Here is a 21,849-nt window from a genome sequence, read left to right as displayed (position 1 = left end):
AGAGTCCTCTCCTGCTGATGTTCAGGTGTATATCAGTATGTAGTGTCTCTACTTTAAAGAGTCCTCTCCTGCTGATGTTCAGGTGTATATCAGTATGTAGTGTCTCTACTTTAAAGAGTCCTCTCATGCTGATGTTCAGGTTTATATCAGTATGTAGTGTCTCTACTTTAAAGAGTCCTCTCCTGCTGATGTTCAGGTGTATATCAGTATGTAGTGTCTCTACTTTAAAGAGTCCTCTCCTGCTGATGTTCAGGTGTATATCAGTATGTAGTGTCTCTACTTTAAAGAGTCCTCTCCTTCTGATGTTCAGGTGTATATCAGTATGTAGTGTCTCTACTTTAAAGAGTCCTCTCCTGATGATGTTCAGGTGTATATCAGTATGTAGTGTCTCTACTTTAAAGAGTCCTCTCCTGCTGATGTTCAGGTGTATATCAGTATGTAGTGTCTCTACTTTAAAGAGTCCTCTCCTGTTGATGTTCAGGTGTATATCAGTATGTAGTGTCTCTACTTTAAAGAGTCCTCTCCTGATGATGTTCAGGTGTATATCAGTATGTAGTGTCTCTACTTTAAAGAGTCCTCTCCTGCTGATGTTCAGGTGTATATCAGTATGTAGTGTCTCTACTTTAAAGAGTCCTCTCCTGTTGATGTTCAGGTGTATATCAGTATGTAGTGTCTCTACTTTAAAGAGTCCTCTCCTGATGATGTTCAGGTGTATATCAGTATGTAGTGTCTCTACTTTAAAGAGTCCTCTCCCGCTGATGTTCAGGTGTATATCAGTATGTAGTGTCTCTACTTTAAAGAGTCCTCTCCTGCTGATGTTGGGGTGTATATCAGTATGTAGTGTCTCTACTGGGGGGAAGAGAGACACACACACAAGGGAGAAGCCCAAAAAGCAGATTAAATTGGGCCTCTTTGCTTAGGGATTATTAGAGAAGGGATGTGTCTGAGAAATGTCTGGTAGCAACAGATATCTGTATCATCAAGAGCTGCTTTATTGGACTGAAGCCGTCCAGATTCTCCTCTTTCTTTGAGTCAGAACCAAAATCACATTGAACCAAACTCTGATTCATTAGAACAGCGGTTCCCAACCTTTTTCAACTCAGGGCCCACATAAAACTCAACAAATGTACGAGGCCCACATTCAACCATGTCAATACGGAGGCTAAATAAAGTTCTGATTGGTACTTTATATTGCAATATTATTTTGGACACTTGGTGGGGGGGCTGCACCGGGTGTATAAAAAGGGTCATCATAGGTGACAGGAAAGGACGAGGACACAGGAGGAAGAGCACACCGATTCCACCAGCCCGGCAGATGCTAACCACAACTAGACTGTAAATAAACCTCGGTATGTAAACGATCAAATAAAACATCATTCTAAACTGCAGCAAAAGACCGGAAAATCCTCGGTTTGTGTCTGCGTCTGGACCTCTCCAAACCCTCCTGTGAAGTAATGCCTAAAGGACATTGGAACATTAAAATTGCCATTACAACTGTAATGACCGTTGCTAAGGAGGATCAGGAAAGGAGGTTCAAATCAAAATCTTAATAATGACAATGTTTCCACACAAATCATTAAGTTTTGCAAATTATTTGCCGGCCCACTTGCAATGCGTTCAGGTTGGGATCCGCTGCATTAGTAAGAACGAAGAAGACATGGAAACATGAAACACGATGAAAGCCAAACACCTGAACTACAGACACTTTACGAAACCAAAGAATATGTAGACGTGGATTTTCTCTCGGTAATCATCTACGTCATTCTGCAACCAATTTTATTTTCCATTAGGTGTTATATATATGTACATGTTATTCATCAGTTTCAGTGCTGCTTCATCCATTTGTAATCCAATGTGATCATCTCCTCCCCGGTGTGAGATCATACAAAATAAATTACAGATCTGTGTTCCAGGCCTGCACACTCACACCTCGCTCATTAAAATCAACTTGCACTAATTTCACATCATTTAGTTTTTTTTTTTATAATCCTTTTTCACTTTAATGAACACCAACTGTAGTTTGAAACACAAATAAAGAAAAGAAACAAAAACAACAACAAATGTTCCAGGGTGTTTTGGGATGGGGGGGGGGGGGGGGGGGGGGGGGGGGTCTCGACAACAGGCTCTTGCTCGGGGTGTTCTCAAAAAATAAAAACACATCAAATTGTAAATTCTATATAGATATACTCGCTCAACAAGTCTGCATAATCTGTCACATTAGATACATTTTGACGGTACGTGGAAAGCTCCTTTCTTCACCGCTTCAGTTTGACATGTGTTCTGCAAACCAGTGGAACCATTTCAAGGCCTCCGAGTTCGTCACCGAGGCGTTTCCTGATGTCTTACAGAATGAAAAAGGCCTCGAAGAGAAGTGTTGTGATCCTATTTTTTTTTTATTATTATACTCGCTTTCCCTCTTCTTAGAATATAAGATTATCTCAACATTTAAATAAACCACTGCATCTGATGTCTTATAAAACACGCCGATATCTTCCATTTCCCTGATAGAGAAACGGGGGGTTAAATATTGAGCTTTGGGTTTTTTTTGGGGGGGGGGAGGGAGGGGGGGGGACGGGACAGGTAACCATGACCTTTTTCACTTACTTCATTTAAAGGAACATCGTCCGCAAAAAAAAGCTTGCATTATACAGTTTATAATGTAGTACCATGCTAGCGCTGCTCGCCTCGCCCTAACCATTTATTAGCAATGGAGAATCAGTGTTGTTGGAAACTACAACACACACACACAAACATACACACACACACACACACTCACACAAACACACACTCACACAAACACACACTCGCACCTGTTATAACCCCATTCTGCCCAATCAGAGGATGAGGGAGTGACTAACGGAGAGCGGGAGGGGAAATGAAACGGATCATTTGTTTGAACAAAAGCAGCAAATGCAGAAAATCACCCTTCATGCATTCAAAATGAGCGGGGAGAAAACAAAGGGGGGAGGGGGGGGTATACGGGGGGAGGAAATGGGGGATTCACAGTTTTCTCAGCTATGATGCAGAGATGGAGGGTCAGGTGGAGATCATTTTGAGGATGTGTCTGCGATTGGCTGAGCGCCGGTGTTATACAGTGTCTGGGGGGGGGGGGGCAGAATGGGGGTACAACTACATTCCTGTCCTGACTAAAATGAATTTGCTGTTAACGTAGAAAGAGTCTCTCTCTCTGTGTTTCCATCGCCGTGTTCAATTCCTGGCTTTGCCTTCTTGTTTTCATACAGTTTCTTTAGAGAAATGAAGCCTGCTGTGCGTACGCTCTGGTCTGTAGTTGGGGAAGGGAGGGGGGGCAGCTAAGATGCTGGGAGGTCCGCGCTGAAGGGGGGGGGGGGGCTCAGCCGATGGGGGGGCCTTTGCGCTTCAGTAGATACTGAGAGATGTCGTCTGCGTCGCGCTTCAGCCAGGCGGCGTTCAGCAGGATGTTCTCGCAGCACTGCTCCACCGTGCGCTCCGCCGAGGGCGCCGGGTGGCTCTCAAAGAAACTCTGAGGACACAGATAGTCATAACATTATTAAAGGTCCCCTCTTATACCGTTTCTCATCAATATATCACAGGTCTCAGATATATCCAGAGCCTGTCTCTGATTGGCTGAAACACCAAACAGATCATTGCAGCATTACCCATAATCCCCTCTGTTTCAGCCCTGTTTCCAAAGTGCTGATTCTCTGTCTGTTACTTTAGATGAAAATAAGGAGCCCCTCCCCACGCCCCTCTGAGAGAGATTTGGTTACAAAGAACTCAATGGAGCTCTAGGAGGAGATTCAGGTGATAAGGTGTGGGGGGGGGTACCTTGGTTGCTGATTGGCTAATGGTTACACAAGACAAAACATCGTTATGACATCATAAAGTGGCCAAAATCTGATCAGCTCATTTTCAGACAGGTTTTTATATAAATGATGTAGAAGAGACGTGAAGAAGAGGGGACACATGTTGATGTAGAAGAGACGTGAAGAAGAGGGGACACATGTTGATGTAGAAGAGACGTGAAGAAGAGGGGACACATGTTGATGTAGAAGAGACGTGAAGAAGAGGGGACACATGTTGATGTAGAAGAGACATGAAGAAGAGGGGACACATGTTGATGTAGAAGAGACATGAAGAAGAGGGGACACATGTTGATGTAGAAGAGACATGAAGAAGAGGGGACACATGTTGATGGAGAAGAGACGTGAAGAAGAGGGGACACATGTTGATGGAGAAGAGACATGGAGAAGAGGGGACACATGTTGATGTAGAAGAGACGTGAAGAAGAGGGGACACATGTTGATGGAGAAGAGACGTGAAGAAGAGGGGACACATGTTGATGTAGAAGAGACGTGAAGAAGAGGGGACACATGTTGATGTAGAAGAGACATGGAGAAGAGGGGACACATGTTGATTTAGAAGAGACGTGAAGAAGAGGGGACACATGTTGATGTAGAAGAGACATGGAGAAGAGGGGACACATGTTGATGGAGAAGAGACGTGAAGAAGAGGGGACACATGTTGATGTAGAAGAGACGTGAAGAAGAGGGGACACATGTTGATGTAGAAGAGACATGGAGAAGAGGGGACACATGTTGATGTAGAAGAGACATGGAGAAGAGGGGACACATGTTGATGTAGAGGAGACATGAAGAAGAGGGGACACATGTTGATGTAGAAGAGACGTGAAGAAGAGGGGACACATGTTGATGTAGAAGAGACGTGAAGAAGAGGGGACACGTGTTGATGTAGAAGAGACATGGAGAAGAGGGGACACATGTTGATGTAGAAGAGACGTGAAGAAGAGGGGACACGTGTTGATGTAGAAGAGACGTGAAGAAGAGGGGACACATGTTGATGTAGAGGAGACATGAAGAAGAGGGGACACATGTTGATGTAGAAGAGACATGGAGAAGAGGGGACACATGTTGATGTAGAAGAGACGTGAAGAAGAGGGGACACGTGTTGATGTAGAAGAGACATGAAGAAGAGGGGACACATGTTGATGTAGAAGAGACATGAAGAAGAGGGGACACATGTTGATGTAGAAGAGACATGAAGAAGAGGGGACACGTGTTGATGTAGAAGAGATGTGAAGAAGTGGATTTTGCATAATAGGTGACCTTTAACATTCTCTGAACTGAAAAGTATAGAATATATGAACTAAATATAATTGAATCAGCTAAATTAACATTTCTAAATGTGTCGCTCTAGATTTTCTGAGAAATGTTAAGGCTAATAATAATAATTGTGTTCAAAACATGTTAAATGTAATAAAGGCTTATTACAAGCTTTTGAAATGTAGCTCGTTCTGTCACATGTGTTAGCATCGCACATGGACAGACATGTTGTCAGGGCAACACAAAGTCACATGACCTGGCCCAGGACCCACCAGACTGTTGGGGACTTCATGAGATAAAATAAAAGGCTAAAGCTGTATAAGGAACTTTCCAGAACATTTAAATGTCACGTGACACCCGGGTTCTTATGGGTTAAAACAGAACACATTCAAACAATTCAATAACGGTTAAGTTTGGTATCGAGATTAAAGCTGCTGTGTTTGCAGAGAGTAGACGTCGATGTTCAGACGACAGACATGTCTGCACTGTGAGGTCATGCTGCCCTCTAGTGGTCAAACGTGTGAAGTTCTTTGTAATATATGTCACCAACAGGAACAAACCAAATATCTGCAGAACAAGTGAAGCGCTCTCACCTTTATTTCAGCAGCCATTTTGTCGATAGCAAATCCATTAACTGTGAGCTGCAAAGACACGACGACAGGAAACGTGTGAGCGGAGTAAACAAAAACGACATTGTGAAAAGTTAAACTTATTCACTCAGCAGAATAAATGGTTCTATTTGTTGTTGATCTACCTGGAGCTCACCTGAGCTTTATGCCCTTTTATGGAATAATAGGAAAAACTTTTTAAAAACTTTTTAAAAACAACAAATCAGTTGAAGACAATAACCTTTGACCCTCACGGGAAGCATTTTTGGATTCTCAATTGTTCCATTATTTTGGCAAAGGGTGTGAAGTTTCTTTTCAAATAGTAAAACTGCTGGTTTCAAAATGGTAAATTAAATAGTTTACCAGATTGAGCCATTATCTAATGTTATATGTTATGAATATATTAATATTAATCATATATGTTATACATTGTTTTCATAATGATTAGGTTAGTTAAAACATTTGACTTTGTAATAGAGAATAATATGAATGTATAACTTCATGGTAATTGTTTGACCTCGATAGCTTCTCATTTCGAGGCACAGTTAATGTCTCAGGGCCACCATCAGTGTTTTATGTACCTTGATGAGCCGTGATATGAGGAAGCCGCCCTGGTAGCGGTTGTAGAGCTCCTCCCAGTTGTCCTTCACAAACTTCCAGGCAGCTTTGCGGCCTTGTTTACTGCTGTCAGCGACGCCTCCGATCACTAACACTGTGTCCTGGGGACGGACCTCTTCCTGTGGGGGGGGGGAGAGAGGTTAGCTTAGGAGAGGTTTGATCAGCCAACGTCTTCACTGACTGGAGGTAAATCCTGTCACACTTTGGACGTTGAACTGAAAAGCAGAAAGGTTATAAAGTGATTCTCTACGGATCACTTGGTGTGTTGTTTTATTGCAGAGTCAGTGTAATCATTACACCAAACTGGGTCACATTCTCCTCCAAAACACACAAGCAGTAAAAACAGCCGTCATGTTTTTGAAATGCAACCTTAAAGTGTTGCAATCTTTGAGCAACATATGTTTCAAGGTTCAGGAGGGATAGTTTTATAACACAGGATGAGGATCAGAGAGTCAAGACACAAACTGACCTGGGGTCTTTCAGAAGCCCCCTTCAGTGTATCCTCTTGGGGTTTAGTGATTAGAAAGCAGGTAACTGGTCCAGGGGGTGTTCTACGACATGCGTTTCTTTTATTCTGCATGTTCCTCACTGCTGAGCACTCACTCACTAAGACACAGCGTTTGCAAGCATTAAGAGGTTTTTAAGGGAGTTCATTGTTCCATTGGATTTCAAATAAGATCTATGGCAGACCCAGGTTTATGATACTACGTTTTGTACAGCAGGATAATCTCCACATATTAACACACAGTAAAAAGCTAATGTTGGGCTATAAAGAAACCACAGCACGGACACATGACTTCACGTCACCACCACTAAGCTAAAGGTGGCTAACGTTGGGCTGTAAAGGAACTACAGCACGGTCACATGACTTCACATCACCACCACTAAGCTAAAGGTGGCTAACGTTGGGCTGTAAAGGAACTACAGCACGGTCACATGACTTCACATCACCACCACTAAGCTAAAGGTGGCTAACGTTGGGCTGTAAAGGAACTACAGCATGGTCACATGACTTCACATCACCACCGCTAAGCTAAAGGTGGCTAACGTTGGGCTGTAAAGGAACTACAGCACGGTCACATGATTTCACATCACCACCGCTAAGCTAAAGGAGGCTAATGTTGGGCTATAAAGGAACTACAGCACGGTCACATGACTTCACGTCACCACCGCTAAGCTAAAGGAGGCTAATGTTGGGCTATAAAGGAACTACAGCACGGTCACATGACTTCACATCACCACCACTAAGCTAAAGGAGGCTAATGTTGGGCTATAAAGGAACTACAGCACGGTCACATGACTTCACATCACCACCACTAAGCTAAAGGAGGCTAATGTTGGGCTATAAAGGAACTACAGCACGGTCACATGACTTCACGTCACCACCACTAAGCTAAAGGTGGCTAATGTTGGACTATAAAGGAACTATAGCACGGTCACATGACTTCACGTCACCACCACTAAGCTAAAGGTGGCTAATGTTGGGCTATAAAGGAACTACAGCACGGTCACATGACTTCACGTCACCACCGCTAAGCTAAAGGTGGCTAATGTTAGGCTATAAAGGAACTACAGCACGGTCACATGACTTCACGTCGCCACCGCTAAGCTAAAGGTGGCTAATGTCGGGCTACAAAGGAACTACAGCACGGTCACATGACTTCACATCACCACCACTAAGCTAAAGGAGGCTAATGTTGGGCTATAAAGGAACTACAGCACGGTCACATGACTTCACGTCACCACCACTAAGCTAAAGGTGGCTAATGTTGGGCTATAAAGGAACTACAGCACGGTCACATGACTTCACGTCACCACCACTAAGCTAAAGGTGGCTAATGTTGGACTATAAAGGAACTATAGCACGGTCACATGACTTCACGTCACCACCACTAAGCTAAAGGTGGCTAATGTTGGACTATAAAGGAACTACAGCACGGTCACATGACTTCACGTCGCCACTGCTAAGCTAAAGGTGGCTAATGTTAGGCTATAAAGGAACTACAGCACGGTCACATGACTTCACGTCGCCACCGCTAAGCTAAAGGTGGCTAATGTCGGGCTACAAAGGAACTACAGCACGGTCACATGACTTCACATCACCACCACAATCCTAAAGGAGGCTAATGTTGGGCTACAAAGGAACTACAGCACGGTCACATGACTTCACATCACCACCACTAAGCTAAAGGTGGCTAATGTTGGGCTATAAAGGAACTACAGCACGGTCACATGACTTCACGTCACCACCACTAAGCTAAAGGTGGCTAATGTTGGACTATAAAGGAACTATAGCACGGTCACATGACTTCACGTCACCACCACTAAGCTAAAGGTGGCTAATGTTGGACTATAAAGGAACTACAGCACGGTCACATGACTTCACGTTACCACCACTAAGCTAAAGGTGGCTAACGTTGGGCTGTAAAGGAACTACAGCACGGTCACATGACTTCACATCACCACCGCTAAGCTAAAGGTGGCTAATGTTGGGCTATAAAGGAACTACAGCACGGTCACATGATTTCACATCACCACCACTAAGCTAAAGGAGGCTAATGTTGGGCTATAAAGGAACTACAGCACGGTCACATGACTTCACGTCACCACCACTAAGCTAAAGGTGGCTAATGTTGGACTATAAAGGAACTATAGCACGGTCACATGACTTCACGTCACCACCACTAAGCTAAAGGTGGCTAATGTTGGACTATAAAGGAACTACAGCACGGTCACATGATTTCACGTCGCCACTGCTAAGCTAAAGGAGGCTAATGTTGGGCTATAAAGGAACTACAGCACGGTCACATGACTTCACGTCACCACCACTAAGCTAAAGGTGGCTAATGTTGGACTATAAAGGAACTATAGCACGGTCACATGACTTCACGTCACCACCACTAAGCTAAAGGTGGCTAATGTTGGACTATAAAGGAACTACAGCACGGTCACATGATTTCACGTTACCACCGCTAAGCTAAAGGTGGCTAATGTTGGGCTATAAAGGAACTACAGCACGGTCACATGACTTCACCACCGCTAAGCTAAAGGAGGCTAATGTCGGGCTATAAAGGAACTACAGCACGGTCACATGACTTCACGTCACCACCGCTAAGCTAAAGGTGGCTAATGTTGGGCTATAAAGGAACTACAGCACGGTCACATGACTTCACGTCACCACCGCTAAGCTAAAGGAGGCTAATGTTGGGCGTGATGACGTTTAGTCGTCTCATTTAGACTCTTGCTAGCAACCGCTATTTTTTTTTATTCACAGATTGGGTATTTACTGATGTATTTATGCAGAAGAACCAAACATTACAATCTATTCAGCTTGTGTTAACCACAGAACTTATTTCAAGGGTTCTAAGCAAAAACACTTTCAAATAAACATCGACTTTGATTCGAGGGGAACCAGAAGTAAAAAATGCCAACTTATTATTGAGTTTTAGGACTCATTTCTGCCCCACCCTATTGTACGAACACTGTATTTTGTGCATTTGTTTCCTCACGTACACACTCTAGAAATTGCCAAGTGACACATCTTCCTCTTCCTCTGTGACTTTGAGAAATAACAGAAATGTTTTTAAAATGTGGTGAACGTGTGTGTACCGAGAGGGCGAAGGTGAGGACTTTCTGGATGAGGTCGGGGGCAGAGATGGCTCCCAGCACTCGCTCGATGCGGTTCCTCTCCTCCTGCATGTCTGCCAGTTTGTGGAGCTGAAAAACACACACACAAAAAAACAGTGTTGTGAAGATTATCATGAATTTGATTGCCTATATTCTAATTTCGCTCGATTTACCTATATATACAGATACAAGTGTCATATAGTATCTGTAAATTCAGCTACTCTGTATTTTTACCTTATCTAATGGCTGTTAGTCTTCTTAATAATGTAACTTACATGTTTACCCTAATTGTGTCCTTATTATCCTTGTGTAAACTAATCTTAAGCCCCGGCCACACGAGGACGATAGCGGTCGTATCTGCTCCAGTTCACTATCAGATAGCCGGTACATGGAAACGCAGAAAACGATAACGGGTCCCAAGGTGGGTAGATCTGCAAACGAAACGCTCTGGGGGGCAAACCGCTCTGTGGTTACGCCTATACGATCATTTCCTGATAACGTTGAAGCAATAGCCCCGCCTCTCCAGCTCAGAGTTCAGAGTTCAGCTGCTGGGCTGTCAGAAGAGGGGGAGGAAAAGAGAGGCTCCGTTTTTTATTCTTATATAGAGTCGTAATCAATTTGTTTTAAAGCTCAATAAATAACAAAGAAGACCTTTGACCAGAACTTTTCTAATTTTGTCCGGAAGATTTCAACTTTAACGGGCTTGTTGACCGGCGGAAAAAAATCTAACTGAAACTCTGCTGCACGGTTCCCTCGTCCCTTGGAAGAGGCGGAGAGGTGGGTGTTTTTCATCTGCTGGTGGACTACCGGAGAGATATACAGGAGAAGCAAACGCTTGCCTCGGGGAGGGAGAAAAAGAACCACAGCGGAGAATAAACAGAAGGGCAACCATGGCAACCATGCGCGGGAAGTCTTCTTATCTGCTTTTATGGTAGGAGTACAGCGCCACTTACAGGCCTGGCATATGTGCTACAGCGTCTCCAGCGCTTTCGAGCGGTCTCGTGTGAACGGACACGTTTCTGGTGCCTATTGCGTGTGGACGGAATACTTTTTTGATAACGATTGCGGTCCGTTTGCGTTATCGTCCTCGTGTGGCTGGGGCTTTAATTATCTTGTGTTTCATTCTTAATCTGTTGCTATGACACTACAGGGATTGTTAAATGTTTATCTTATCAATGATCTGTTTATGGTATTATATAATGACAATAACAAATCCTTGAATTCCTTTAAGAGGATTTTTTAAGTTCAATCACTCATTTATGTAATTTGTTAGTGAAGTTGTTTCTGAAAGTGTTCATGTTACAGTCTAACATGTTTACAGCAATCTTACCTTCATCATTGTTTCCAACGTGGCACTGTCTCCATGCTTCAGCACTGTTAAATACACCTGAAACAAAAACACATTACAGTCAAAGCGTTACTCAAATAGGATTCCTGCACAGTTTAAACTAAATCTAACTAGTTTGATGATATAACATGAATACTTTAAGATGCTAGTGGTGTTTTGGTTGTCATGTTTTGGAGACAGAAAATGTAATAATGTAAAATAGACGCTGTTTGAGAAGCACTTTGGACTGCAGGTGGGCGGTGTATAAACAGCACAGTGGTGAAGAGAAGATATGCTGAACGTTTATCAGCTCACTGCAGCTGAGGAGTTGGAATATGTCTCAGAAAGGTGAAAGAAGGACAAATGATAGCCCATGCCTTGATTTGATTTGAAAAACAAGTATGCATTTGAAGGCAAAGGAAAAAATTGGCATTGGTTAACACAGGGTATACGCAGGAATCCTGAAGTCAAATGTAATTCTTTTTAAGACCTTTTTTAAGACCTCATCGCCACTTGGAATTCTAACCGGTTACCTTGGCGACACACTTTACCTCACATTTACTATATACAGTATTGATTGTCCTTCCTCCTTATCTTCCAACCATTTGACTTGCATTTCCCCATAACGATGTTGCTTAGCAACCGGCGTAAACGGACCTTCACGCGCTATCAAGCAGTGAGCGTGCGATGTCCTTTTCAAATGACGTCAAATCCAACGGGATGCCATAAATAAACAACACAGAATCACACTACACAGCTACGCAATGATTACATTCAGGCAGACTGTAGAATACAACCTCTTTGGACAATTGATATACTTATTGAAAACAAGCTACAAAATGTCATACCTTGGAAAATGTCGTTTAATACTTTTTAATAGCCTTAATTTTCGCTAAATTGATTTATCAACTTTTAATACTTTTTAAGACCCCGCGGACACCCTGCGTGAATTTAAAGGCGGTTTTGATGGAGGTCTCAGAGGTGTCTCTGCTCACCGGGCTCCTCAGGTCTGCAGGCAGGACCTGCTTCCCCTCCACATGGTCTCTGAATCTCCGCCGCGCCTCCTCCAGAGTGGGTTTGTGTCCCGCCTTGCCCAGCTTCCCCAGAACCAGACTCCTCAGCAGGGCGTCCAGGTGGCCTGAGAGACACAGCACACACTAGTTATTATCTTTAGTCAAAGTCAATCTTTCCGTTTGTGTGTACAGACGGAGAGATCGAAATACTGTTTCCCACAAACCCGAATACAAATATATATAAAAATATGTATATACCTAGATATACACAATCAGACATGTCAGAGGTCTGGGCTAAAGTATTCTTAGTCACAGGGTAAACGACAACGCGGTGGTACATTTCATGGTAAATTACATTACATCAAAAAGTGATCTTGTGAGTCCAGGAATAACTTTACTGTGAGCCATAAACCAAGTGGATTATGGTGTAAGATTTAAAAATAAACAACTTCTCAACTCAACAAAAGTGATCAACCTTTACACTACGTCAAACTAAAAGAGATTTACATACAAGCAAAGAAATCATGTTTGTGCTCTTCTCTAAATAAATGTGGTTATTTCTGTATTTCTCTCTCAAAGATTTCCTCAAAAGAAAAACCTGAATTTCAGCTTCAGTTCAAGCATGTATTGCCCCTATTAAGTATTTTAAACAAATACAACACATTGTAATAGACCAATCTATTAATAACAAATGCATAGGGTGTGTGTGTGTGTGTGTGTGTGTGTGTGTGTGTGTGTGTGTGGAGAAGAGGTTGGGGTGTGTGTGTGTGTGTGTGTGTGTGTGTGTGTGTGTGTGTGTGTGTGTGTGTGTGTGGCGTGTGTGCGTGGTGTGTGAGTGTGTGTGTGTGTGTTAATATTCATAAAGACATCTCCTTTGGTCTGAATAACAATGTCTTCATCTCCTCCTCACCTTCCCCTGGCTTGCAGTCCCAGCCCAGCTCCAGGCCGATGGGGGTGAAGAGGTCTCTGATGAACTCCTGGATGTCCTCGTGGAAGTCGGTGTGCGACAGCAGCGAGGACAGAACGCCCAGGTTGCAGCTGAGGTCGCTCCACACCGTGTAGTTCGGCTCGTTCACAAACGCCTCCATCAGCGTCAGAACCTGCACCGTGCTGATCATCCCCGCACGAGACTGAAGACAAAACAACCAGGTTCATAATGAATATGCATATTTCTGTAGGGGGGTGACAACAGATACATTTGATATACGAATGTTCCACTCATTAATGAATCAGATGTTTAGGGGATTTTCACATGATCATAAACCTCTTGTGTTCCGACGCATCATCTGTAACTGTTATTGAGGTCAGCGTCACTACATGCTTCCTGCAGTGATGAAACTAAACAGTCAGAAGCAGAGACATTTTAAAAATAGAGTGTGTGTGTGTGTGTGTCTCTCACCAGGGAGAAGAGGTCGTTCTGTGCGTTTGTGCGTGCGGGTTGTGTGTGAGTGTGTGTGTGAGGTCGTTCTGTGTGTGTTTGTGTGTGGTGTGTGTGTGTGTCTCACCAGGGAGAAGAGGTCATTTTGTGTGTGAGTGTGTGTACGTGGTGTGTGTGTGTGTGTGAGGTCGTTCTTTGTGTGTTTGTGCGTGTGTGTGTCTCACCAGGGAGAAGAGGTCATTGTGTGTGTGTGTGTGTGTGTGTGTGTGTGTGTGTGTCTCTCACCAGGGAGAAGAGGTCGTTCTGCAGGCCCAGGCGGTCCACCGGCTGCAGGCTGAGGTCTCTGACTCCGGGCAGCAGCCTCTCCAGCATGGACGAGCTGTACTGGATCCGGTAGAAGCCCACGGTGCCGGGGTTTATCTGAGAGCAGGGACACAACGGGTCAGACTGAGGGGAATAGGGGTCACAATTTATTTAAACTATATTTATTTGACTTCTTAGACCGAGTGCTCTTATCCAGCAAGGCTTAAAGGAAGTGAAACGGCTTAAAGGAAGTGAAACAGCTTCATCGCTTCATCACTGAAGGTTTTGGTTAACTGTGGCAAGGCTTATTCTTTATTAGTTATTTTCTCACATTGCCTTTTACATCCAATAGTACTCCAATTTGGATGAACAGTTTATTTAACAAGGAGTCACCACATGTTTAACCCTTAGCGTGACTGGACCCTACACTCTTCCATAAGTGGGTCAAAAAGGACCCGTATTAGAATAATGTGTGTTTTTATGCCATTTGTCATTTTGGTTAAGAAAAATCACTTTTTGGTTCACACTAGAAATATTTTATATTTACCGTAATTTTCGGACTATAAGCCGCGCCTTTTTCCCCATTTTTCGACCCTGCGGTTTATATAACGGTGCGGCTAATCTATAGATTGTTACAGCTAACGGCCACTAGGGGACCTCCTAAATCTATGGATGTTACAGGTTACAGTCCACCACCTTTAACTCTATGGGTTCTATGGCCGGTCCGCGCCCCCCACCTTTAAGCGGCCTCCAGCTTTTCCTGCTGGAGCCCGGAAAAGAGTGAGACAGGTAGCGCGCAAAAGTAAAAGTGGAACCGGAACCGAGAGTGGTACGAGAGACAGAACGAGAGCAAGACAGACAGACATTACGAGAGCGAGACAGTTTGTCCCCGTACCACTGGTTGAAAACCACTGCTGTAGATCACTGCCGGTACGTGCGCTGGGAGCGCACCGTTTAAGTTTGAAAGTTGAAAAATGTGTGTGTCTGAAACGCTATGTGATACAGTACAGTTTACACAGCACATGTTCTGTAGCTACTATTGCACTAAATGCTAACACTTGAATACGTTATGCAAATATGCAACTTGTTTGTTGAAATGTTAATAAATGGGAGCTTCCTCAAACAGCCATCTCTTTCCCGACAATCCCCTCTGTGCACAAACCCTTACATATGGTAATTAAACATTAAAACACCTGCGGCTTATAGTCCAGTGCGGCTTATATATGAACACATCATTCAATTTAGCTGCTGCGGCTTATATTCAGGTGCGCCTTATAGTCCGAAAATTACGGTAATTTTTACACATTGTTTTTACATTTTGAAAAAAATCGTTTTGAACATATCAATGCAAAGATCTCCGCTATTCTGAGACCCTCACAGTATTCCAGTCCCTTTTCAAAACTCATCTCTTCTCTACTCATATCCAACCCCCCCATCAATCCATGCCAGTTGATCAAGTTTGATAGTCCTATACCCCCCACCCTAACCTTCCCTTATATTGTAAAGAGATTTTGAGTCCTTGAAAAGCCCTATACAAATATAATGTATTATTATTATTATTATTATTATTATAATAATACTGACAGGTATCAGATCTTGCTGTGTAAAATAATCTTCCTGAGAAGCGTCACTTGTGATGTAGTCTGTGTGGTCTACAGTGAATGTATTCCTGATAGACACAGATGATAAGAATCAAAGGTTCCCAGAGGATCCCATAGAAAATGCATGCGGGTCATTTTTGACCCAATTATGGAAGTTTGGGGTAGAAATACAAAAACTACAATTTCATAACATTTATAAAATGTAAATGTCAAATTTGAATGGCATTATATCCAAAACATGTTTTTTGAGGAATAGCTGGAATATGAAATGATAAAAAATGGAATTACAAAGATACTTCAAGAAAACCACCTCACCGGGTCAAGAAAGACCCACTTATGCATCTTAAGTTCTCAAATCCTAAAAATTCAACATGAGAATAAGAAAAACTAAATGTATAGAAATATAATTGTGACTTTTAACCTTTGGCAACAGCCACAGGATTGGAGCAGTGAGAATTCAAGGCATTATTTATACATCAGCGGTTGAAATGCAGTCCATTTGTAAACCTCAACCCATTTCCAACCCTCTCTTTACACTGTCTTTATTAGTAAACAGAGAGTTAATCAACAACTGCTTTGGTACGAAGCCAGACATCGAACAGTGTGCCACATTTTACAAGTAGGCATTAAACTTTCCTCAGCAGCTGATCCCGAGGGGAATATAATGAGACAGCGAGAGCCTGTAAATGTAATGCACTCTTAGCAGGCCGCCAATAAACACTTAAGAAGACGAAGCGGAGAGAAGACGTTCCCCTTGCTGCGTGTTGGGCAGTTTTTCTTTGAGACTCACTAAACTGAACTACTATTAATTATAGCAGCATAATATTATCTTAATCCAGTTGTCATATCGATTATCACTAATACGATACATGCTGGATTTAGCAACGCCACCTGCACAGGATGGGGATGTGAGCTGCAGTAATTTATCAAGATGTGTCATAATACATAAAGCCAGTTTCAATCTATATCAAAACTGGTTTACGCTTGTACACTGGACTCAAATGACACCAGTGTTCATTTCGGCAGCTGTTTTTGATTTAGTCTTTAGATGAAAATGGTTATTAGTTTTAGTCACATTTTAGTCTAGTTTTAGTCGACGAAAACTCAACGTTTTAGTCAACTTTTAGTCGATGAAAAATTACATTTTAGTCAAAATGTGTCTCTATACTCTGAACGCTCCGTCCCCGGCGGATCTCTGTGTCCGCTGCAGCGTGTCTGTTAGGCCCCGCCCCCCGCACACAGAGAGACACAGTGAGATCGCTCTTCTGGAGTGAAGAGAGCGGAAATAATGATATTGCAAGTTAGAAACGTAAGATGCATTTTGACAGACAAGATGGACACTAGGGGGAAAATATTCTGCATTTTGAATGTCCGATAGTCCACCATTAACACCTTAGTCCCGTCAACGAAAACTAAATATGCATTTCGTCATAGTTTTCGTTATCAATAATCTATTTTTAGCTCGTCATCGTCTCGTCTTAGTCATGTAAAAAAGGTCGTTGACGAAGTTAACACTGAATGACAACTATTACGAGAACAGCAGAGGCAATTTGCAAGTTAAACCCAAAGGAGATAGAACACGGCAATTCATGTTCTTGCCTCATTTACACTCCTGAATTACTAGAATAAAGGAATAAACTAAGATAACTGACTATACTGCCTCTTTGTAGTATGTCCCGATATCTAGAATGTAAAGTGCATTTTGTCAAAATGACTATGATGTACTTCTGCGTTTGCTTTATGGAAGCCAGCATGCTATTCTAGCCGTTTGACCAATATATCTTTGCGCAGGGGAAGTATGAGCAAGAGGGTAAGAAGGCCAAATAAGGCAGCCAGTATAAATAGACGGGGTGAGGAAGAGGACAGAAGTCTGAGAGAGTCTGATGACTGCTTCCTCTCTTCCTCACACTTTACCAACGGGAAGTCCAGCCTGTGATGAAAACAGACCGACTCCCTTACCACTCATTCATTCAGATCAAGACACTGGAAACTATTCCCCGTTGGTCAAAGTTTAACTTTATTTGAATGAAGTGAAATGTTTAGCCAGCTTAAAGGTTTACTTGACCTTTTATGCAAATATGTCTGCAGCCTCAGGTAGAAGCCCCAAGCAAAAATGGTGATCTCATGAATATTAAGGAGAAAAGCAACTTAAAGTATTTAAAACAATTCCTCCTAACTTTCATTTTCACTAATTAGTAGGGCTGTGCATCTTCACTGGTCTCACGATTCGATTACGATTATCCTGTCAACGATTCGATTCAATATCCCGATGCATACCAATGCGTTGCGTCCTCAATTTTCTATATTACTGCACATGGCTTATTTTTCATCAATGCATACATGCAGTAAATACATATGAACTCTCTTTTTATTATTTAGAAAGTGCTTCAGAATTCAATAACATAAATGTCTTGACATTAATTTATAAACCAAAATAAATGAATTGTATAGCTCTAGCCTCCCTATATCTGTGTGTGAAGTTGTTCCATCCTCAAAAAAAATGCTTCTGCAGTCTAGCTGCAGCTTCTAGCAACAGTCTTCTGTTAAAAAAAGGACACTGAATGTCGTGAATGTGGCATCACGAACAGGACTGGAGTCTGAACACAGCAGACAACAGTAGTATTTACAATAGCATATACAAACAAAAATACTGCATGTGGGTACACACTTACATTCTCTGTCTTACTGTTACATACATCCAATGAATGTATGAGATTAAGTTAGCTTCATTATATCTCAGTGATTAAGTGAATAATAAAGTTTCTATCAGGTCATTATCAGCCTGTCACTCATTATTTTCAGGGAGGGGGCGGGGTTTGGAGGAACGGAGAGGAGACGGTGATCGCGGAAGCTTTTTTCCTCCTTCCTTCACAAACTTTACAAACGTATATATATATCGCCTGAAAATTGCTAGAGGACATTCATACTCTGCAATCCAAGACTAAATTAAATCCACCAAAAACCTGACATGATTGTAACGCGATTATTTTTGAAAAACATAAATCCCTGTGTCTCTGAGCGACACGGAGTGATTCAGAGCGGGTCTGCTGTTGGTTCTGGACTGGTGTTCTTGTGTTGGTGGATAAAGCAGACTGTCCGTGTTTGGTGTTGCTGAGCCGCTGTCACGTCTGTTCCCTGATCTCTGCGTCACCGACCGATTTGATATTAAAGTGACAGAAAAAAAAACATTATAGTAAAGCCGCGGCCGGAAAATCAGGAAGCAACGTTACTACGCTATAATCGATTATCTTCCGTCACTGCATCAATACCGAATCGTCCACTTCCGCATCGCAATGCATCGTAGAAACGATTATTTTCAACATCCCTACTAATTAGTTAGAGATCTATCAAACTGATAAACTTAAAATGAGTACAAACGATCGCTTTATGCTGAGTATTGGATCAGTACTTGGTTGGCTCTATCTGTGTTTTTAATTTTTGTTAAGCACTCCCCCCCCAAATCAGTAAACCTAGGGGAAACACTGACTTTGATGTATGCACCGCGACACCAAGTCAAATCCCTCGTACGTGTCAACCTACCTGGTGATAAACCTGATTCTGATTGAATGTAGGTATGAGGAGAGAACATTTGAATCAGTGAGTGAGTCCAGGATTGCAGGAGAGAAAAGCTGGACACCTGAACACCCGATGGAGGAACTGTGACGCCCCCTCACCTTGATCCACTGCTCGGTGGGGACGCCGCTCAGAGTGATGGTCGTCTCGGCTCTGTCCAGCAGAACCTTCAGCTTGGAGCATGTTGGGTCCTCGCTGGTACAAATACTGATGGGGACCATCCAGCTGGGGCAATCCTCACCTGGCAACGCAAGGCAAAGAGCAGGTGAGAAGATACAACAGCATAGCAGTCAGAAACATTAAAGGTCCTCAGATGGGGAGTTCAGGTGCAGTGGCACAAACACTCGAATATCAACAGATAGATGGAGAAAGAAAAGAGGAAATGAAAGGAGGTGGAAATAGGATATATACAAGTCGAGCAAGTAAAGACAAAAATACAAGGGGAAAAGATACAGAGTTGCAGAGAGGGATAGTGATAGTGTATGAGAAGAAATGGATCTCTGTTTATAGTGTCATTTAATACAAGATTATTACATGGCTTAGTTGAACACTCGATTCTGATTGGTCAATTCAGAACATGTGACACGTTGTTAATCCAGAACAGACAGACCGCTGTCAAGGAATTATTGATCGTTGTTAAGGACGCTCACATCTGCACAAAGAAGTCCATTTGATTGAACTGTATACAGTTTGGCCGAAAAGCAAACTGGGACCAGAAAACAGCGGAGAAGTAACGGGGCAGAAACCCTCCTGTTTACGCAGCGGTCCAGACACAGACATCAAAACATATTCAGTGTTCAGTTCCTTTGGCATTAGGGCAGGGATATCTAGATACTTCCCAAGGTTTGACATAATGAATTCTGCTACTTTTAAAGCAAGCAACGATGTTTTCAAATCTGTAATCAAAAAGCTCAGCAAAAACGCTATCGAAGCAGTTCCTGCCGTTGCTAAGGAGGATCAAGAAAGAGAAAGTAAAAGGTGGAGCGCTGGACGTCAGATAAATCCCCAGACGAAGGCAGAGAGGAAGTGAACACTAACAGGAACGTTTTATGCGAATCATTTGAGTCTAAGAAACACTTGGTGGCGTCTGTGTACTCACCGCTGTGTGGTCCACTGGCACAGAACTTCTTCTGAGATAACTTCACAATGCGGTCGTCTCCTTGCTGCAAACAAACGTCTCGGTTAGTTTGTGTAAAAAGAATAATCAAGAAATGCTTCAAAATTAGAACAAGCCACCAGACAAATACGTAACCACCCCTCTCTGATCAGCATTTCATGAGCTGCCCTGGTCCTGCCTGATACACACCTTTTTATTAATTTGTTGGCGCCGTTTTGCTGTATATTTATGATCTTTTTAAATGTACACATGCCATCTATTAAACATCTGTCCGTCCTGTAAGAAGGATCCCTCCTATGTTGCTCTCCTTTAGGATTTAAAGCATTACACTAATTTTTGGGTTTCTTTGGGAGTTGTTCCTTCTTACTGCAAAGGTCAAAGGGCAGATGAGGTCATGGCTACACACTGGCCGTTTCTCAATCGCGAGGAAACTGGCTTCCAAGCCAATATTTCAAGGATGCTACGTCATCGAGTGCCGGCGAAGGACTGTTCCAATCTCCAGCATACTTGGAATTCCACAGAGGCCACGTCTTTGGTTTGGGGGTAATTTCGAGGCTGCACATGGGTAGACTTCGCGTCCTTCAAATCCCCACAATGCTTTGCGCACGGACCAGTTTCAAAAACCCTTGCGGAGAATGGCTGAACCGACGCAGCACACATTTAAATGTAAGTATGTAGTGGCATAGAACATGTGTTGGTAAATATGTTACTTTGTTGCATTTGTTTGTTATCACCAAAAATGTGTTCCGTGAAAGTAAAACAAGTTCATAATTAGATAGACATCGTGAGGTATTTATTTTCGGTACAGTTTATGTTGAAACCGTTAGAGAGTGGCACACTTGTTAGCCTGTTCCATTCTTCTTTGCTTTCCGAAGCCGTGGCTTGGAAGCATACTTGCTTCGTTTCTGAAGGAAGTGACTTGGAAGTATGCGACTACCAAGCCAGTATCCTCGCAATTTGGCCACTGTAAAGCTCCTGAGACATACAGTATGTGTCATGTGTGATATCTGGCTTGCAGGAACCAACATTTCTTATATCAAATATGGTGAATTGTTTCTTTTTTGCCCATTTATATATTCAGTTGATTCCCTTTATTGTGCTCCAGGTTAAGGTAAGTGATTTATTATTATATTTCTTTACACGAGGCCGTTATGGAGTCTACAGCCCTTCGTTTGGACTGCAATCAAAGGCTCGTCTAACTCCATGCATCATTCCTGGAGTCTCAAGGCAAGTTGGGTGATTGATTACTTCAACAGGCCTATATAAATACAATTATATTGTTTGATTGCTAGGACATTCTTTTGGTTTAGATTAGATTTAGATTCAACTGTATTGTTATTGAGCAAAGTACAGGTACAAGCCAATGAAATGCAGTGAGTATCCAACCAGAAATGCAAGATACGCTATATACAGGGTTCTTACACCTTTTCCAAAGTCAAATTCAAGCACTTTTCAAGCATCTTACAGCTGTTGTAAATTACATATTTATATACACATACTTATACTCAAATGATTATTTCCCTACCTCACATTAAATCAGATGTTCTTTATGCTATAAACAACCAAATATGTGTTACGTGAT

The 21,849-nt window shown here is 42.6% G+C and overlaps 1 protein-coding gene across 1 annotated transcript in view; it reads right to left on the bottom strand.

Annotated features, from left to right (window-relative positions):
* Positions 1-1,762: 1,762 nt before the first annotated feature.
* Positions 1,763-21,849, bottom strand: part of npepps (aminopeptidase puromycin sensitive) — a 38,499-nt gene continuing 18,412 nt past the window's right edge. Inside the window, exons 14-23 of the mRNA XM_079675008.1 lie at positions 20,250-20,313; positions 19,252-19,391; positions 13,959-14,093; positions 13,206-13,425; positions 12,278-12,420; positions 11,286-11,342; positions 9,938-10,045; positions 6,292-6,447; positions 5,696-5,743; positions 1,763-3,502 (exon numbers count right to left, since the gene is read on the bottom strand). Coding sequence (XP_079531134.1) covers positions 3,353-3,502; positions 5,696-5,743; positions 6,292-6,447; positions 9,938-10,045; positions 11,286-11,342; positions 12,278-12,420; positions 13,206-13,425; positions 13,959-14,093; positions 19,252-19,391; positions 20,250-20,313 — 1,221 coding nt within the window. The 3' untranslated portion in view covers positions 1,763-3,352. The remainder of the gene's footprint in view (positions 3,503-5,695; positions 5,744-6,291; positions 6,448-9,937; positions 10,046-11,285; positions 11,343-12,277; positions 12,421-13,205; positions 13,426-13,958; positions 14,094-19,251; positions 19,392-20,249; positions 20,314-21,849) is intronic.

Source organism: Notothenia rossii (assembly GCF_949606895.1).
Source record: "Notothenia rossii genome assembly, chromosome: 1".
Classification (NCBI taxonomy): Eukaryota; Metazoa; Chordata; class Actinopteri; order Perciformes; family Nototheniidae; genus Notothenia; species Notothenia rossii.
This window is presented reverse-complemented; position numbering and strand designations above follow the sequence as displayed.